At 48.6% G+C, this 19,895-nt stretch overlaps 3 protein-coding genes across 3 annotated transcripts; 1 reads left to right on the top strand and 2 right to left on the bottom strand.

The window, feature by feature from the left end:
* Window positions 1–437: 437 nt before the first annotated feature.
* LOC100822230 (U-box domain-containing protein 35) lies at window positions 438–3,454 on the bottom strand. Its single transcript, XM_003569210.4, has 4 exons — window positions 2,992–3,454; window positions 2,771–2,865; window positions 2,068–2,679; window positions 438–1,994 (listed from the first exon to the last, which is right to left on the bottom strand). The coding sequence occupies exons 1-4, from the start codon at window positions 3,197–3,199 to the stop codon at window positions 651–653; spliced, it is 2,259 nt and encodes a 752-aa protein (XP_003569258.2). The 5' UTR covers window positions 3,200–3,454; the 3' UTR covers window positions 438–650.
* Window positions 3,455–3,611: 157 nt separating this feature from the next.
* On the bottom strand, window positions 3,612–7,461 carry LOC100821922 (lycopene epsilon cyclase, chloroplastic). Its single transcript, XM_003569209.4, has 10 exons — window positions 6,939–7,461; window positions 5,825–5,996; window positions 5,590–5,725; window positions 5,275–5,488; window positions 4,981–5,124; window positions 4,790–4,897; window positions 4,608–4,704; window positions 4,401–4,532; window positions 4,138–4,270; window positions 3,612–4,041 (listed from the first exon to the last, which is right to left on the bottom strand). Exons 1-10 carry the CDS (start codon window positions 7,269–7,271, stop codon window positions 3,876–3,878), a joined length of 1,635 nt encoding a protein of 544 aa, XP_003569257.1. The 5' UTR covers window positions 7,272–7,461; the 3' UTR covers window positions 3,612–3,875.
* Window positions 7,462–13,129: 5,668 nt separating this feature from the next.
* LOC100839996 lies at window positions 13,130–18,585 on the top strand. The gene is made up of 4 exons (XM_010233648.3): window positions 13,130–13,772; window positions 13,881–13,939; window positions 14,042–14,704; window positions 17,335–18,585. Exons 1-4 carry the CDS (start codon window positions 13,418–13,420, stop codon window positions 18,253–18,255), a joined length of 1,998 nt encoding a protein of 665 aa, XP_010231950.1. The 5' UTR covers window positions 13,130–13,417; the 3' UTR covers window positions 18,256–18,585.
* Window positions 18,586–19,895: the final 1,310 nt, after the last annotated feature.

Below are 19,895 nucleotides of genomic sequence, written 5' to 3'. Positions count from 1 at the left end.
ACGTGCAATTTATAAAATTTGAAGTAAAATTGCACATAAAATTAAAGTTAATTTTTTAAAGTTAACATTTAACTTAAGTATTACTAAGTGAAACTGATGTCAATTTTATAGGACCAAGTCCCAAATATAAGCTACAAATACTCTCATAAAACGGGAAGCACCTTTTGATGTGGTGGTGGTGTTGTGGGTGTATGACACATACACCAAGGTTCAAATCCTGGTCTCTGAACCCCGACGAAATCAGAAGGATCCGTTGAGGAGAATTGACGTCTTAGTTTTTGTAAGACAACTTAACCAGTAATTACTTTGTTAATATGTAATTTTTGCGACTAAAATTCATATAACGAAATTTGTCATTGTTTATTGATTAGTTCGGTTTCAAATCTTATGAAAAGAGATATTTTGGACAAGAAAAGGTATTTTCGGTGGAGCGGATGTACAAAATTTGTCATCAAAATTAAAAATTAAGAGTCAGGACTGCAAACTTGTTACTGTTGAGCATGCGACAAACTACATACACCAAGTTTAATTACTTTAACACCAAAATTGACGTGGACAGCGACAATGCCCCTCTCCTCTCGTGATTTAAGCTCACTCTCTAACTGAGGGGGGACACGGCGTATAGACGGAGCGCCGTTCGCGCGCCAACGCTAGCTCTGAGCCGTTCTCCACGCCCCGTCCACCGTGTGCGAGCTGATGATCTCCTGGGCGTGCGCGCTGCTGTCGCTGACGTTGGCGGTGGCCGCGGCGGCGGCACGGACCTGGTCGTAGGCAATGCCGAGGTTCCTGAGGCGGTTGAGCTCCGGCAGTATGACGGTGCCGAGGTCCGGGCGGTCCCTCCTCCGCATCTCCGTGCACTTGAGCGCGAGCTTGGCGAAGCCAAGCGCGTCCTCGACGGGCCAGTCCTTGACGGTGATGTCGAGCATCTGGGCGAAGGTGTCGGACTCGATGGCCTTCTCGACGTGGTGTGTGAGCCCCATCGGCGGCCTGGCCGTGATGACCTGCAGCAGCAGCACGCCGAGGGAGTAGATGTCGGACTTGACGCCGAGCTTGCCCGTCTGCTGGTACTCCGGGTCGATGTAGCAGAAGGTGCCGGCCGTGGCCGTGAGCCTGTACCGCGTGACGCTATCGGCCACGGCGGGCGGCACGAGGCGCGCCAGCCCGACGTCGCTGATCTTGCTGACGTAGTTGCGGTCCAGCAGGATGTTGGCGGGCTTCAGGTCCCGGTGCACCAGCGGCTCGGGCCTGGTCTGGTGGAGGAAGAGCAGCGCCGTGGCGATCTCTGCCGAGATCCTGAACCGCTGGCTCCAGGGCATCGGGGGCGTGCCGCCGCGGCGGAACAGGCGGTCCTCCAGGCTGCCGTTCTCCATGTACTCGTACACGAGGCAGCCGTACTCGGGGCAGGCGCCCAGGAGGAGCACCATGTTTGGGTGGCGGATGCAGCTGAGCACCTCCACCTCCTGCTGGAACTGCTTCCGTCCTTGCTGTGCGTCAGGGCGGAGCACCTTGATGGCCACGGGCGTGTGGTCGAGGCTGGCGCTGTAGACCGGGCCGTAGCCGCCCTCGCCGATCTTGAGCTTCTCGTCGAAGCGCTCCGTGGCGAGCTCGATCTCGTCGATGGTGTACTTGCGGCAGCGGAAGTCGTGGCTGGAGATGGCGTCCAAGGCGCGCACCTTCTCGTCGGACTCCCGGCGCGCGCGCACCTCGGCGTTGCGCCTGCGCTGTGCCTCCAGGTCGGCCAGGCGCTGCGCCGCCTCGGCGGCCTCCATGGCGGCCCGGCACTTGAGCTTCTCCATCTCGGCCTGATGCAGCGCGGCCTCCTCGGCCTGCCTTGACTCCTCAAGCAGCCGCGCCTCCTCCATGCTAAGCAGGTGCATCTCCCTGGCCCGCTGCTTCGCGCTGATGGCCTCCTTGCACGCCGCGTTGTACATGTCCATGGTCTGCTTCAGCTCGAGCCGCAGGCGCCGCATCTCCCCCTCCACCTCGCGCTGGGCCTGCACGCCATTTCGTAAGCCTTATTGGCCCAAGCAAACAACGGCAATTCATAGGAAGAAGCTGGGAAGTTACGCCGGAGAGAGGCGAGCAGGACTCCCGTGGGCTGAGGTTGAGCGCGTCGAGGTTCTCGCTGAAATCCATGGAGGAGGAGTGCACCGCCTGCGCAAAGTCGGGGTCGACATCGACGGAGTCGTGCGAGGCGGAGCGCCTCGTGGAGCGGTAGGTCCCGTCGGTGCTGTCGACCCTCCCGCAGAGGAGGAGTGGCTTGGTGACGGACGCCGGCAACGAGCGCTCACGGAACGGCGGCCGCGTGGTGAGCTCAGGGATGTTTCTGTCGATGGAGCGCCTGCAGGAGAGGGACTCTGGCATGGGCGGCGGCAGGTGGTTCCTGGAGCTCCTCCTGGAGTAGGTCGGGCCGAGGGCGAAGTCGCTGTCGTCGGTGGACACGCCACACTTGGCGAGCCTGACGTTGACGGGCTTGCCCTTGGCCACCACGTAGATGTTGCAGTAGTCCGGCGCGCCCTTCATCAGGCTGGACGGCACGTCAGGGTTCTTCCATTTCTTGGTGAACGCGTTCCTGTTGGATGCGCCGAGCGCGATGCTCTGGATCTTGTTTGCAGTGATGTACTCTAGGATGGCCTTGGAGACGTCTGCCTCTTCCAGGATCACCTCCGATTGTTCCACCTGCATTGCATTGCAGGAAATCCATATATTCAGCCCTGTCTCATTTCTCTCTTTGATGCTCTGGAAGAATTTCGCAGGATGGATGGATTACCCCATTCTTATCGCAGAATCCTCTGAAGGGCACAAAGATCTCCTTCATTTCAGCCTCCAGCGCGCCCGGTGTCGGCTCAGCCATGGCAAAGCCATCTACCGCAACAACAAATCTGCATCAGTTCTTGCATATATATGGAGTACTTTTTTATTGTCTCAGAGTTCTTTGTGCAAGACAGAAGCATCGCAGAACTACAGACGCCAGGGAAGAGAGCTACGTACGGTTGGCTGCAGGATGGTGGGCGGCGACGTGGAGGAGAATGATGTGAGCGGCGCTGTTGAGGAGGTGATCGACGACCCATTTCATGGCCAGCTGGCTGTTCCGGTCCCGGTCGATGGCGACAACGATGGTCGATGACGCCTGGTGCAGGCTCGGCGGCGAGGTGAGCCGGGGCTCCTCGGGGCTCAGGGGAGCTCCGAACATCATCATTTCCTGCAGACTGATGTATAGTCCGGCCGGGGGTTGAGCACGTACGCCTGTCGCGACTACCGGAATCAACTCCGGGCGATGCACCGACCAGTTGGATGGTGCAGGGTATGCTGAGGGGCCAAGAAAAACAAGAGACGCAGAGAGGTTGAGGGAGCGAGAGAGCCTCTCCTCTTCCTCCTGCTCCCTTCCTTCCTTGACTCCAACCTTTTTGTATCTCCTTCTGGTCTCCTCTCCTCCCTCCTCTACTTGTTGCAGATAAAATGTCACAGCGATGGGACAAGAATAAACTGCCTCATGCTATTCTTGCACCATTCCTTCTCCACCTGAAAACACTTAGAAAAAGGCAGGCATGGAGAAAACCAGGGAAGAGCGAGAATGGAGGCAAAAAACATGGCAGAATACCAGGAAAAAGTAAAATTGGAGGCGAGAAACATGGCCTAAAAATGGCCAGTTCAACTGTGCATGATCCATGATCCACACTTTACTCCACTAGTTGTTTTTTGACACGCATCATATGTGTTCCCCTTTGTGCGAGATTGATCTGCCCGATGGACATTGTCAACAAAGGAGAATTGCTGCTATAACATGCTTAGTGACACCTGACTCCTCTAACTATGTTATGTACAACTACAAAACTGTACACTTTCTAGAATTCCTGTGGACCCTTGAAATGGTTTCACAAGGCCAGGTAGGTCTTGATCATTGCCGAGCCTGTTGGATCAGAGAGCAGGTGTCTAACGAGGTTCATCCGCAAAGTATTTGGCGCAATTGCAAACATGTAGAGCGCAAAGAGCATGAGATCCACTGAAGAAAGAGTTGAACCAAGGAATCCTCGCCACATCCTGTTGAAGAAATTAAAGGTGATTCGAAATTACTGAAGGTAATACTGTGCAATAAATAGTATCTGATAAAAAGCAACAAATGAGTATATTAATTACCATTTGGGTAAACGGAAAAAGGTTTCAAAGAATGTTTGGATGCCTTCATTATCCAGTTGTATAATCAAAGCTAACCCAAAGAGAAAGAATGAGCGTTGACGTTTCCGTTCTGGAGGCCATAGTGTTCTCCATGCTGAAATATCACATAATGATTAGCAGCATATAAATTTTCTCGTTTCTCTGATTTGGCAGGAAAAAACTGTGTTCATCTTAAAGTGATTTAATTTTGTCAGTTAAATTCATTGAAGACCAGAACAATGTACCAAGCATTGATGGACTGGAGTCTTGAGAACTTCCAGGCAAATATTGTCCAGAATAGACACGATTCCGTAAGATATCCGATATCACAGAAGCATATCTTGGAGCTTCAGACAAAGATCTGACCACCGAGTACCCTATGAATTTCTAAAGTTTTGTTAATATGTATGTAAATTATGAATGGCGAGTTCAAACCATGGATTTGTTTGTACCAGTTGCAGGATGCACCATACTCGCAGCTGCACCGAATGCAAGATTTTTCTGGTCGGTGTTAGGTAAGGACCCTCCAACAGGAATATAGGACCATTCCTGGATTCAGAGCTCAGCATTTCAACCTAAATTCAGTAGAAATATGCAAGAGAAATCAGTAGGGGATCAACGCATAACTCGTTACCTCCTCATATACTTTTAGGATACGAACTCCCATTGCATCCAACCGAAACATCATCCTTTTCTTAAGAAGTTCAAAGGGCACTGCCTCTTTTGAAGCTAAGCATGTTTCCTGTGAAGTTACTTTGTTCAGTAAACTAAAAGCATCAAAACATATCCATTACAGAAGCACCCTGCTAAAATTTTCATGGAGACCTCGAAGAAAACTCGTGTGGATGACATGGGCATGGCATAGAGAAAAGTCGGATTTGCTTCCTCAGGGTGTGAGAAATTCTCTTTGAAACAATCTCTGTAGTCCATGAAAACCATTAAGCTGGGATCATACGGGAATTGTTCAACCTGAAAATTTGAAATAATTCTGAAAAAACGAACTAGTACACAAACAACAAATTGAAAATTTCAGCTCAAGTGACATGAAATAAATTTCATCTTAAATAATGAAATGAATGATGCATAACCAGGAGCACTTTCTGCAAGGCTAGTATGTACCTCGACTTCTACACCATATGCAGTCTGCACGCAAACACGTGGACCTCCAACCTCATACTCTAGAAGCTTACCAGATGCTGCTCCAGATGCAACAATGGCAAGCCTGCAAAGTATCTTGTGGCCCCTTTCACAATATACTACTCGATGTCCATCTGGAGATTCTATTATCTTGTCCACCTTTGAGTTAAGGTATGTAACACCAGCTTCATTACATCTGGCAAGAATTGAATTGTTGTTACTTGTTAGTGATCAACAATCATATTCTATCATGTTGCCTGATGCCTCTGAATCCCAAGATCGTTACGAGCGATTTACCTTCTCAGCAACTCCTCGTGTAGCAAGTCTCGGTGCACCCGGCCATACGCTCGGCCAATCATTATTGGCTCATTATGGTCTAGGTAAACAATAGTGTCCTTCCAGACATGCTCGATACAGCTCTCCAGACCAAGATCTGGACAGAAAAGGAGGTGCATGTATCATATTGTTAAATTATGTTGGTAAAGATTTTATCAAAACACAATGCATTTCACTGTGGTAAATTATACGCTACCTTTAAATTCGTCCTCCCACACACCGTAGTTGTTTGTGAACGGAAGATCAGGGCCAATGAGACCGACAGTGAGTCCTTTCTTTGCTGATTCTGCAGCCAGAGATAGGCCAGCCGGACCACAGCCAATGACAACCAAATCAAGCACTGAAGTTTCATCAGCTATGGGGGACAGCTGCAAAGAAATATTCAGAACACAAAAAAAACTACATCAGGTATGCTACTTAAACACAAATTTTGTTTACGCAATGCCATCTAAATTTAAACCTTAGACTTTAGATAAGGATAAACTGAACAAAGTTTCAGTAAAGAAGGACCGACGCCGAACATCTTTTTTTTTTTACAAACGTGCAGCAGCTCTACGATCATCCTCACTGCAGTAGTACAGTAAAGATATTTACTGTGCAAACAGTTCACTTAAAAGTTGTAGATTCTAGGAGCTTCGTAACTATTAGAACACAATCCGAGTGTGTCCTAGGCAGGTCGCAGAAAAATGGCATGATTTTGGGGAGATGTATATGTGTTCACTTGATCAGTCAATAAAAGAAAGTCAAAGGCGTGACATTGGGATGGACATGCCCCGAGTGTCTGGTCCAACAAAAATGATTTTTTTTCCAAAGGTGCAATTCATCAGCACACGTCCAAAGACAACCGTGGCCTTGCCCTGCCAGGAAGGCAGGAACTGTTATGACAGCATGGGCAACCTGGGTTCTTGCTTTGATTTGTTAAAAGGACGTAACGCCGTGGTGCCGTGGTATATCATAGATTCATAGTATGACGTGCACTTGCACAATGTTCATGGAATTTTTCTTTGAAACAGACCAATGTAAGCAAATACTCCCTCCCATCCTAAATTGTTGTATTACATGTATATGTATCTAGACGCTTTTAAAAAATAATTCATATTTGGACATATGTGAGTCAAAAATTTAGGTTCAGATATAGTACAACGTACCAATAAATTAAGCAAAATGCTAATAAGGGAAGGAATCTTTGGTATACTGAAGATCACCGAAACATGCATAGAAATCAACAATTAAATAAAGGAAGAAAACAAAGAACCGGATACTACTGGTAGTACCGAAAAGGATAAGAGTCATAGAGAGGAGCACAGCACCTTCGAGGCGATCTTAGACTGGCTTTCCATGGCTTTGGTGGCCTGCATTTGCACGTAGAGCAGCTCGCCGCCGCCGCCCTTGACGTAGTCCTCCTCGTCGGCGAACTCCACCCCCAGCCCCGCCGCCGCCGCCTTGTTGTCCTTGTGCTTCTCCGTCGCCACGCACCTCACCTTCCTGTTGTTCCTCCACTGCTGCGCCCCGGGCTTCGACCCCGCTGCCCGCCTCCTCCTGCCATCGGCGGCCAGGCCGGCCGCCCGCAGCGGCCGCTGCCCGCCGCCGCGCAACGCTCGGCAGCCGAACGGCGCCGAGACAGTCGCGCCCGTGAACTCCATTGCCCCCTGAAGCGGCGGCGGTGTGCCGCCGGTTGCGGAATTGCGAGGGAGGTGGAAGGAAGGGGAAGAGGCGGGGACTACCTACCCAGGGAAGAGCGGAGGAGGAGGGGGCTTGCTGGCTGCTGCTGCTGCCTCCGTGGAGGAGGAGAGGTTTTGGAGAGGGTATCCGGGATATGCAACGTGGCCGACGGCGATTAGCTGCGGCCACATGGAACAAGGATATGGTTCTGCTTTTAGGGAGGTGCCGATGGCGTGGCGTGACTCCTACCCCGCGGCCGGCCGGTTCCTCGTGCGATCGTGCCAGGGGCGTCGAATCGGTTAGCGAGATGGGCTGCTGGGCTTGGGTTTAGTTTGGAACTGCTTAGCATAGCAGGCCGACACCGTTCCCGATCAAGAGATCATCAAACGAACGAAAATGAGCGCGCTGTTCTGCGCCTCTATGGCCACTACAGTGCCCCGTGCGTTGTCACGGCCTCTTAAACACATGCACGTGAAAATTCATGTTTATTAGAAAAACATAATGCAACGGCCTCTTAAGCATATGCACGTGAAAATTCACGTTTATTAAAAAGACAACAACATAACTTGACATTCAATCGAAATGAGCGAAACAATGGGTGTTAATCAATCAACAATTCAAAGAAGATGTGATGTCATGGAATTATAGTTGTTGTCTTTTGGGACATTGGGGAGTAATATCATTCTCAGTGCCTATCTGGCTTGTAGCCGAGGCCCGGGGAGGAACACCAATTTGTACAAAATCAGAAGAGTTGCCGGAGTCGGCTTTTCTCGGGTTTGTGGTAACTCAAATTATGTCTGTTCAGCTTCACCTAAAGCAGGAAGGTCAGGAAAATATTGTTCCTCTCTACAAAATTAAGAGATGAGAAAGAATTTTCCTCAAAAAAAAGAGAGATGAGAGAGAATTTCTCTATGAAAAGCAGGCACTAATTTGAAAATTATGTACTCCATTATGGATCGGAAGAAGTAGACAAGTTCCTTGCTTGCCTAAGGTGTTTGAAAAATATGTAGGACTGATAGCAGCCAGCATGCATTTGCTCTGCAGTAATTGTCTTAAGATATATAGCATCACAGGAATTCTTCATTCTGACTGACAAACATGTTCAAATAGGTTCTCATCATTTTCTTTACAAAACATAGATAAGGTAGTAAGGTACACAATCCCTCGGTATGGTTTCACCTCAATCTGGTGCAAAGAACTAAGGAACCCTGTGGCAAACAATTAATAAACGGGAAGAAATCCCACCTTTTGTTTTCCTTTTTCTCTAACTAAGATGTTTCTGAAGCTGTCATCACTCACTAATTGATCCAAAAATCATTGGTCAGCACTTCTGCCATATGTTGCAAGAATGTTTTGGGTCATCTACTGCCCTTCAAACCACTGTCAATTGAGTTAACTGACTGCATTTTAAGGCCCCTTGTTCGTCCAGGAGCACCTCCTGTGAGGAAGGACAAGTCCAGCGCTAGCCTGTCGAATTATTCAAATGGAAGAGTAAGAATCATATAATCAGTTAGTAGCGTCGCATTATGAGAGAAGGGACGAGATGCCTTACAAGCTTGCAGCTCCTTTTTCGGAAAAGTTTCGATTGCTCCCGAGCTTTTTACTCCTCCTATCACGGACCATCCATCGCGCCCATGTATCAGACGGCAAGATTCGAGCACAACGGCAGGAACGACGGAAAGTCTATAGCCCCCATATCCCTAACCTATTCGTCCCACATCTCAGCCCCATCCTTTCCTTTTTCTCTCTCGATCTGTTCCTCCTGATCTAGATCGAAGGAGCAATCTCTCTCTCTCTCTCTCTCTCTCTCTCTCTCTTTCTCCTGATCAAGATCGAAGGCGCCATATCTCTCTCTCTCTCTTCTTGCCATCGTGGAGAGAATCCAGGAAGCTAAGACGTGGGCTCAATTAGGGGCATGCATGAGACCCGGTAGTGATTAGTTGGAGTAGTTTCCATCTATGCGTAGGTTATTTAAGGCATTGTATTCCCATTTGTATGGTAACAGAAATAGAGAAAAGGAAGGAAACGGGCCACCATATGGGAAAGCCACCATACATGCATGGACCGGAGACTCCATATGGGAAAGCCGCAATACATGGAGCTGGCTGTACCGCCACGCCGGCCCGGACGAGGGGAGACAACTACGGGGGAAGAGCTGGACGAGGGAGACAGCAACCGGGGAATTGAACAGCCATGAGGGAAGAGGAAGAAGGGGGGAAGAAGAAACGGGAGAAAACACAGCAATGGCATGGGCGAGGTGAGAGCGACCGGAAAGAAGAAGAGGAATTGAGGAAAAAAAGATAAACAGTACCCTACGTCCCTACCTAATCCCATCGATCTGAATCACAAACGGAACAATTCTACCTCCGTCCTCTTGCCGTCAGCCGCTTTGGGTACACCCAGATCGAAGGGTCAGAAAACAAATGGTCCGACGGCCTTGATAGGACGTGCAGTATGCTCGAGAGTAGAAAATCCATTCTCTTTTCGGATTTATTGGTGTCAGATTGCAACAAAATTTCCGAATCTGTTTTGGACAGAATAGAATAACATGCAGTTGTTTTGCCATCCTTCATGCCTGAAACAGAGATTTTAATATTAAAATTACAGGACGAAGCATTCGTAATACAGTGCAAATAAGTCCAACGAACTTACAACAATCATCTGAATTTTCATGGCCATCATCCAACAAAAGCAACCTCTGCAGGTTGAGATCATGTTTTATATTACAAAAGTAAAGGGACACATGGCAGTGCCTTGCATTCAGACAACTTAGGCAAGGAAAGCATATATAATATACTGTGCCCCAAGGCGCTTCTCTAGTTCCTCGAACGATGGGAGGGCATCCAAAGATGAATATTGCTTCAAGAGAAGAAGCCTTCACAGATCGAGCTCCTTGAACATAAATGTCAAGAATACACCTCTTCAATGAAAAGCAATGAAAATATGAATAACTCACTTGAAGTCTGTGGCGACGGCCGCAAGTGAGGCCGACGCCGCCTTCGTCGCGCACAACCCAAACGCCGATGCCGCCGCGCTCTACGACTGCCTTCAGCTCCACGTACAGGCCCCCGGCATCTAGCTCGCAGCCGCCTCGTCGATCTGGCCGTTCCAGCCGCCCGCTGCCTCGTTCGTCCGGCCTCCCGCCCCGCCGCACCCCGCAGACCTGCGCTACCTCACCGCGCCCGCCTCCAGTCGCGAGGAATTAGATCACCAAGTGCCGCCTCGTTAGACGAGAGGAGAGCAGGGAGGAGAGAGGATTCAGAGGAGAGGATAACGGATGACGGAAGGGCGTCAATGGGTAGCAGGAGGGAGCAGGCCGAGGAGCGGAGCAGGACGGGGAGGCGCTGGGGGAGAAAAACTTCGATCGGGGAGCGACGGCCGTTTGGGGAGAAACAACCCTGTGGGGACTGTGGACTGCAGGTTGTTTCGTGAAAAACAGAAGGGCCAAAACGCAAAATTGCCGGACAGACGAAAACTTATTCCTTTTATTATTATTATATTTTTTTTGAGCGAATATTATTATTATTAGGTAGAGATTGCCGCCGTACAGTGAATCCACGCTTACTGGGTTACGTGACAAGGGCCGGCCCAATAGCCGTAGGCTTAGCCAACTTGCTCTTTTTTTCTTATTCCGTTTTAGTGGGTTTTTCTGCCTGGATTTTTGCTGGATTTCTTATGGATTTTTTTTCCAGTTACACTGAACATATCTATATCCGATCAGATTTTTGGTAAATCTAGTTAGCATGGTTTTATTACTCCACGTAATAGACGTGGTATAGGGCAATCTTACAATTATGTTGGTCGCCACCTAAAGAAAGCTCAAACTGGGCAGGCTGGTACATCAATTTGGAACTTGGCGGGGTCGCACAGTGACTGGATCAGGAAATGCCGCTACATGTTTTTATTTATATCGTAAACTCCGTACTTTAACACATGGAGAAATGTTAAGATGCAAAAGATAGATTATAGAGATGTTTAATTTGAAGGACCGCTCGTTCGATTGTATCAATTTATTGTAATATCTTTTGTGGATCAATATAACCATATCATTGTTCTAGCATCCCATGAGATAGTATACAAAATACTCCAGTAACCCACATTAATAACTTTAGGTTATTGCATTGTGTGCCTGGTGCCATGCGATAGGTAGCCGTTGATGGCTTCAGGCCATCTCTCTTAAGCTCACGCTTGAAACCCTTAACATGACCTAAAAAGCACAAAACAGAGTACATATTTCATGTTCAATATCAGTAATATTTGTAATGGAAAAATATATACTTTTTAATAGGGCATCGTGAGTCCGTGACTCCGTGAGGGCTGACACCATAGGAAGATCGACCGCCCTGGAACTGACAAATTGGATAATATTTTGGTTTATCTGATCAGTAGTGACAATGTGAAGTTGGACATGTATCGAAGACAAATTATTTTGAAACCGCAATTTCTCATGAATTGTGATAGATTTAGCTATTTAAATATTGATTGGAAACCGAGACCAGTGAATACAAAAATCATCAGCATTGCTCCAAAAGTTGAACTAGCTATGCGACACAAGTGCCCAACTGTGGGTTCCCAACTACTCCTCATCGTAGTCTTGCCTTGACAATCTATCCATAGTCTAGGACGATATTGACACGACAATTAAAACAAACCGAGTGTCAAGTACACGAGGGTCTTCTCATAGGAGTCTTGGGTGTGGTTAGTGAACTGGTTGTATCTTCTGCATTGAGAAACTTCACATTTTAGCATCTTGTTTGTTTCGGTGGAATTTTTAAGTGGTGGATGATGCACCCGTCGTTAGGAAGATGAATGCTGGTGTATGCATGCGTGCCATCCGTGCTATGCACATGAAAGAAGATAACCATTCAAATCAAGCACCAGCTCAAAAGGTGAAAAAAGATACTCCGTATACAGTTGTATGAAATGCTCCAAAAAAAGCATGCATCCCCTGACGTAGAAAAAGAGCGCGGACTTGCAATCCAAACTGTCTGATTGGGTAAGAAAATCCCATCATTCAACCATTACGCGGATCCTTTCCAAAAGCTATGATGACCAAGATAAAACAGCTGAGATAACTTGTTAAATCCGAAGCTTCTTTTCTCTTTGCCTAGTAAAGAGCGCGTGCACGTATCTGCTTTCCGTAGCTTTCATTCCAGTGCCATGGCGCGCAGAAATAATTTGACAAGATGCACCCTCGCACAAAAAGAAAGCGGTGGGAAAAAAGAAACAAAAATCATTGACTGGAGCAAGAGCAACGGCCGTGGATCAACGGTGGCGGCCACGAAAGACGTGCACCCGACCGGGGACGAAGAAAAAAGGACCGTATTCCATTCCATTCTACTTGGGAAAAACGGTGGGAGAATACGGCCAGGAAAGACGCGCGCGATAGCCACAGCAGCTTTGTCGCCCATGGCAAAAGATTATGCGGCGACCCGGCTGATGCACGTGACTGACTTCATCACTTAAAATTCAATACCACGGCACGGCGGCAGATAGAACAAAATCAGCCAAGCGGTGCGCAACCAAGTCGAACCAACAACAAACCGTCGACCGAACAACGGATGACCTGTTTCTCCAGTTCTGTGGGCTTCTGGACTCACTGGTAGCACATAGAATTCCAGCAATATTCGTCCGGTTCTCAACCGACTAAAATACATGTTTCCTTTTCTTATTTCCAAAACCGACTTATCATTTGGGATGGGAAGCTTCTTGATCATTCCACATCGCACGACCAGCCAATTCCATGCACCAAATCTCCGTGCCTTCGGCGTGTGCATAGGGATAGGGTGGTGTACACCCAAGCAAAAGCAGCGCACGCACAATCTCAGTTTCAACCCGAATACAATCAACGGAAATAATCAAGTGTAGAGGCAGAGCCAACCACTGTACATGGGAATGGGAAGGCAAGGCAGAAGAGATCAAGACCAAGACACAACACTGGCCTCTGCTTTTGCCCATTCTCTCTCGTGGGCCTCTTTGATGCTTTCTTTTCTTTAGCCGTCTTCCATCCACTCAACAAGGAATCAAATCTTAAAAATTCTATTCATTTCCTCGCACCAATTCCTTCACCTTTTTTTTTGGGTTCCTTTCTTTGACCCAAATTGGCCTAGCTTGACATATATACCCCATGGGGCCTCCTCCTCGAGGTCGATACTCCGGCGCCCCCTGGCCATGGCGAATTGGGGAGCAAAGGAGCATGTCCAGTATGGCGGAGATGCTGGAGGGAGGAGCTGGCGTCAGATTCTCTCTCCGGTTTGATCCGATGAGAGCGGGCTTTGACCGTACTCTCGTCAGCTTCCCTGTTTCCGCGCTGATTTGTCGCCTTCTTGGTTGGAGCAACAACAGCAGCCAGGGGAGGTCGCCGGAATCCGTGGTGGTGGTCGCCGCCGCCGTTGCTCTTTACTTTTCGGCGCTCTTCTTGCCCGCTCAGCAGCCTCGCCGGCGGCGTCTGACAGCTTCTGCTATGGCTAGGCCAAATTCTGGTATGCAGCTCGTTTTCTTTAATTTTAGTTCTAAACTTCTGATCGTATCAGATATTCATACTCTAATAGATTTGATGCGGTTGTGGGTCTGATTTGATTTCTCTGCAGCTGCTAGGCCCCGTGCTCTGCCTGCACCAGGTGATGGGCTCAGAATTCTGTCATCCAATGTAAGTTGCGATCCTAGTCTAGAAGACTAGAACTGCCGTTCCATGATCATGGAGAATTCGTACTATCGAACTATATCTAATTTCTTGTCCTTGGTGTCAAAGGACGAATCATTGGAAAACGTGATCCACGGCGCGTCGATCGGCGCCGGGGAAGACGAGCCGGTGCTTGTGGCAAGAGTTCAGACCCGGCCACCTCACGCTGCAGTAGCAAGCGCTGACGGCGAAGCGGAGGACGACCAATCAGATAACGAGCCGCCGGAGGAGGAGGTCGAGCTGTTCAAGGAGCTGTGGCTGTCGCTCCAGGAGCGGGAGCAGAGGCTGGAGCTCCGGCTGATGGAGCTCGACAGCCTCCGGGAGCAGGAGGCCGCCATACGGGAGCTCGAGAGCCGCGCCAGCGCCGCCGCCGTGGAGGCGCGGCTCCTGGAGCGCAAGGTCGCCTCGCTGCAGGAGGAGAACGAGACGCTCAGGGCGCAGGCGTCGGAGCTGGACGCCGCCAGGACCGAGCTGGGCCGCGCCAGGGAGAAGCTGCGGGCGCTCGGGGCGCGGGTGGAGGGCGAGCGGGAGGAGGCCCGGCGTGAGGCGGCGGCGCTCCGGGAGATGGTGACGGAGCTCGAGAAGAAGGGCGAGGAGAGGGAGCGGGCGCTGGCGGAGGAGGCGGCGGCGATGCGGAAGGCCAACGTCGGGCTGGTTGAGGAGAACAGGGACCTCGCTCTGAGGCTGCAGGATGCAGAGCAGGCCGCCTCCTCTGTAAATTTGGTTATCGAGGTAATTGCGCTGCCAACTTTGTTTGCTTCAAGCATTAACTTCCACACACTTCCATTGCACTTTAAGATTTCTGCATGTGTAGTATTTCGTTGAAAATGGTTTACAGCACATCTGGTTTCGTGTTTGTTTACAATTTTTGTTGGTAAAATGCCCTTCGTGATCTCCATTGGTTTGGAATAAAGCGGGGGCTTAAATCTCTGCCAAGTGTTTTGGTTACATGTCACTGTCACAGCTCTACTATAACTGCTGTTGCATCAAATTAGCCTGCCATCCCTGACTAGTTATTCTGATGCTAAGGTTATGTTGATCTGCAATTGAATTTGAATTATTAGTTGATGTTTGTTCAGACTTTTGCGTGGTGCATTAAGGTGAACAGAACGGTAAAAAATGCTAACTCTAATCCTTGTTACCATTTTCTTAACTTATCCCTGCAATATTATCTTGCCGGAGATATTATAATAGTCCGCATTTGGTCATCTTATCCTGAAAGAAATATTTAATACGAGTAGAAACCTGTGACAAGTTAGCCTTGTTATTGGGCTTTCAGATATGAATCTAGTGGTATAATTTGTATAATATATAATTCACATTTTGTTAGTCTAGTTGATGGTCAAAGTTGGATCTCGAAATGCGTGGGCGTCTTATAGGAGTATTATGGAAAAGAGTGAGTATGCTAATTCCCTCCTGATATCATAGTCAATGGCTCAATGCTGTGTCCTGACTCCTGACTCCTGAGTACATTAGAGGCCATAATTTTCCCCCTCTTTTGAGAATCATGTGCCAAGTTCTGAACGATTTGCAGCTTTGTCAAGTGAACAAATTTATTTATGCGAAAAAATAATAAATATATAAAACAGTCTGTATTATGAAATAGCTCTCTGGGTATTTTATCTGATGTCCCAAAAGGGACAGTTATCCTGGTTTTTGGATGACTGAAATAAATAATTAGGAATGATGCTAGGCTTGTTTTGTGCCGGTTTGCAGTTTTGTTGGTAAAATGACCTTTGGCATCTCCATGGGTTTGGAACAAACTGGCGGCTGAAGTATTGCCCGAGTTGTTTTTGTTATATGTCACTGTCGCTTTAATTTGACTCTGGTTGCTTTATCAAACTAGCCTTCCATTCCTAATTAGTTATTCTGATGCTATTGCCCAATCTTAGAACCTTCTTCCATTGAATTATAGTTGGATGTTTGATCGGACTGTGCGTGCTGCAACTAAGCAATTAGTTTATGTTTTGATCACAGCTTGCTCATTACTATGATCATGGTTCCAAAAAGCGGTCGCTTAAGCGCCGCTTAGCGCGGGGCGGTGGCAAACCGCTTCGATTAGGGCCTGAGCGTGAGTTCAAGCGCTAAGCGCGATTAAGCGGTATGATTAATTTTAAGCGGACGCTTAGGCGCGCGAAAGCGTCGCGATTCTGAAAAAATCGTGGCCTGAGCGACGAAGGGGCGAGCGGGAGATTGGGAAATTGGGAGGGCCGCGGGCGGGAGGGAATAGAAGTAGAAAAGGGAAATTGGGGGGGGGGGGGGGGGGGGGGCTTTATACCCCTCATGCCATCTGCTCCACGCTAGAGACCACAGAAGAGAGAGGCGGCGGCGCGATTGCAGCTCTCCCGCGCGCCGCCGGTGCAAATCCTCCCCCGCCGCGGGTCCAGATCCTCCCCTGCCGCCGGTCAGACTTCTCCAAAGCCGGCTCCCTCCAGTCAGGTTGATTCCCCTCTCCGTCCGTCCAGAAATCCAGTCCAGATCGAGGATTCCGTCCCCTGTTCGTCCACGACTCGAACAAAACCATACATAATTTCTTTCTTCCTGCACATATCAAGGTATTGATCCACATTTTTTCTTCCTGGATTAAATGCTTAAGATTTATGATAGAAAAACATACAGAATTTTGGATTATATGTGCCAGAAAATCTTCATTTTGAGCTGTTCGTACAAACGCTTAAGCACCGCTTAATCGTGCTTAAGCGTGAGTTCCTCTAATCGGGGCTCACCGATCGTTTAACGCTTACCGCTTTTTGGAACCATGACTATGATCCAAACAACAACATTTGGTCACCTTCACTTTTATGATTTTTCATTACTTAACATTTTTCCGTGATTTCAAACTCAATGGATTAATGCAATGTCCGTGTAATACTATTATACTTTATCCGTCTCAAAATAAGTGACGTGAATTTGTATAAAAATCTATACAGACCCAAGTCACTTGTTTTGGGACGAAGGGAATATGCTATTGTACATGATGGGTCATTTTTTAGTCTTTGTTCAATAATACCTTTCAAACCATCTGAAGCAATTAGGTATTTTGTCTAAATTAAATAATTCTGGAAATATATATTGGCCGATTGACGAACTACCTCGAGCAAAATCAATGGAGTTCAAATTTGTTGCTAAAATCTTGAATAGATGTCACTTTTCCACCCTTCGGAAAAGTAAATACACGGGATGCCACTTTCTTTTATTTTTAGGGCAGATGCCACTTTCTTTTGAGTTTTGAGAAACATTCTCCCTCCCTGCAGATGCAAAGTCTGAATTCTACAAGCAGACAATTCTCCCAGAGCTTTTGTGACGCATACATACCCTTGACTCTTGAGGCTAAACTGGCCATCTTCTTGTTTTTCACGTAGGAGGAGGACATGGCAGAGGAGGCCAACGAGCTGAGGAAGACGAACGAGAGGCTGACGAGGCAGATCGAGCAGCTGCACGGCGACCACTGCAAGCACGTCGAGGAGCTCGTCTACCTCAAGTGGGTCAACGCCTGCCTGCGCCACGAGCTCCGTGGCAATGACGACCAGCACCCATCCTCCGGTCAACAAGATCATGCCGGCGCCGGCGTGCCGTCTTCGGCCGTGGAGCTGAGCAAAAGCATGAGCTACCGCTCGAGCGAGAAGGCCAAGGAGCTCATGCTCCGGTACGGCAACCTCGGCCTCGAAGGCTTCGACCCCGCCCTCTTCTCGCCGCTCAACGAGTCCCTCTACGGCGACGGCCATGACCAAGATCATGCCGTAGCCGTCGCGGCCAGCGCGCCTGAGAAACGGGCTGGCCATGGCAAGCTCAAGTTTCTGAGGAACATCAAGAAGCTACTGGCAAGCGGCAGCAGGAAGGGGCATGGGCACGGCCATGAGCACAAGGGCAAGAAGAAGGCGCCGGCGGCCCACGACGAGCACTTCGAGAAGGCGATCCGGTGGCTGTCCAGCCACGACGCGCTCGGCGCGGGCGACAGCTCGTGCGAGAGCACGCCGCTGTCGTCGTGCCAGCGGACGCCGCTGAGCAGCGTGACGACCGTGGACTCGCACGCTGCCCGTGAGCGCGGCGGCGGGCGGGAGACGGCGGCAGAGCCCGCGGCCGCGTCGAGGCTGCCTGAAGAGGAGGAGGAGGAGGAGGCGAAGCTGGCGAGGTCGAAGAGCGATGCCGGCGCGTCCTACGGGCGGGAGGCGACCAGGTACCACGCTCTTCGCCCGGAGCACCCTGCCGATGTCGGGCCACATCACGCGCTCCACGCGCCGGAGAAGCCCAGAAGGTACTCGGAGGAGTTGAGAAGCTCCTGATCTAAACGTCGGCTGGTCCACTGCGAGACGTGATGCCGCAGAGACGCAGAGTATGTGCTTACTGCTTACACAATTTACAGATTTATACAGGATTAATTTGTAAATTTTCGCCGTATTGTCGTGTGCTGCATGTACAACATGTTGATCGACGCGCTCGATTGAGACGCTGTCATGAATTATGATTAATTAACTAGACCATGATGCAAAGTGCATGTTTTGATGTAAACTAATATTATGATATAGTTGATGTAAAAATTGTATTGGTAAAATAAGTTGATGTAAAAATTGTAATGGTAAAATAATTTGAAATGAGAAATTTATTTTATTGAATAACAAACGCTTATACATGGATTTGATAAGTAACATAAGGACCATGAGTATACAAATCTATCATATTCGGCATGGAGGTAGGTAAAGAAAGAGGCATATCATTCGTTCAGCGCATTGGTTTTCTCATGAAATCAGGCCATTATTCTTTCAAAGATGAGAGAATTGACATAGTACCACTACGTGAAACCAAAGGATCCAAAATACCATTCAAATGACCAGTCATTTCAGAATACCATTACAATTCAAAATACCACTAGAGTCTAACGGGCCCTAACAACCACAAAATCGAAGCTACGAGCTACCATTACAGTCAAGAGCTGCCATTACCATGTTTTGTGCGGAGGACAGTAGCCAAAAACACCAGATCAGCAGGAAGTACACGTTGCAGTGAAGCCCGACAGACCCGACGGGGAGCCGACATCGTGCTGGAACAAAAGGGATCCAGATGTCGCAGTGGAGCAAAGGGGAACCACGGCGGCGCGGGAGCTGGAGGGGCCGGCAGGCGGCGGCGGGGCGCGGGAGTGTAGGCAGGCAGCCGGAGCGGCGAGACCAGGATCCCTCATGGGCAGCGGGGCAAGAACTGCACGGGCGCATCACTGGAGGGTGGAGCTGCCACCATGGCTGGAACCCTGGATGGGGAGTGGAGTTGAGGACTACTTGAGGTCGGGGATAAGAAAGGAGAAGAGCAATGTGACATCTTTTTAACGGGTTGACTAACAGTCAATTGACGGTGGTGCTAGTTTGACATGGAATTACTGGATTTGAGTGGTATTTTGGAATGAGTGGTTATTTTAGTGGTATTTGAGAACTCTTGGTTTTACATAGTGGTGCCATGTCAATTCTCTCTTCAAAGATTGTCCGGTCAATCCATTCGTGTAGAGCATATGTTGCATGGATAATGTATGCATAAGGACCACTGCATAGTTCATGGGATCTAACGTTCTATAAGCTTGAGATGTCAACAATGAATACCATGCATGAAATAGCAAGAAATAAATTAGGCACATCAACAAATAAGGTAAAAAAAGTTGATACAAAGAAGTGTGAAGTAAAAATTTGCAGTGGCAGGGAAATAACCAGGGACAACAAATAAATAAGATATGAAGAAATGTAGATGCAAAGAAGCGTGAACTAACTTGGGCAGAAGTAATATGCAAAGTTGGAAGTCAGGAATATATCATATTTGTGTAAATATTCTTCCGATGATCCCCGTCAAACCAGAAAGTGTGCAACAATTTTGCTCTAAAGATTCCTAGAAAAACAGGTAGAAGGCATTCGGTGACGCGCTTGTCAATCACACCAATCACAGA

The sequence above is a fragment of the Brachypodium distachyon genome, chromosome 2 (assembly GCF_000005505.3).
Source record: "Brachypodium distachyon strain Bd21 chromosome 2, Brachypodium_distachyon_v3.0, whole genome shotgun sequence".
Classification (NCBI taxonomy): domain Eukaryota; kingdom Viridiplantae; phylum Streptophyta; class Magnoliopsida; order Poales; family Poaceae; genus Brachypodium; species Brachypodium distachyon.
Note: the sequence above shows the minus strand (reverse complement) of the source record. Positions and strands in the feature narration are given on the sequence as shown.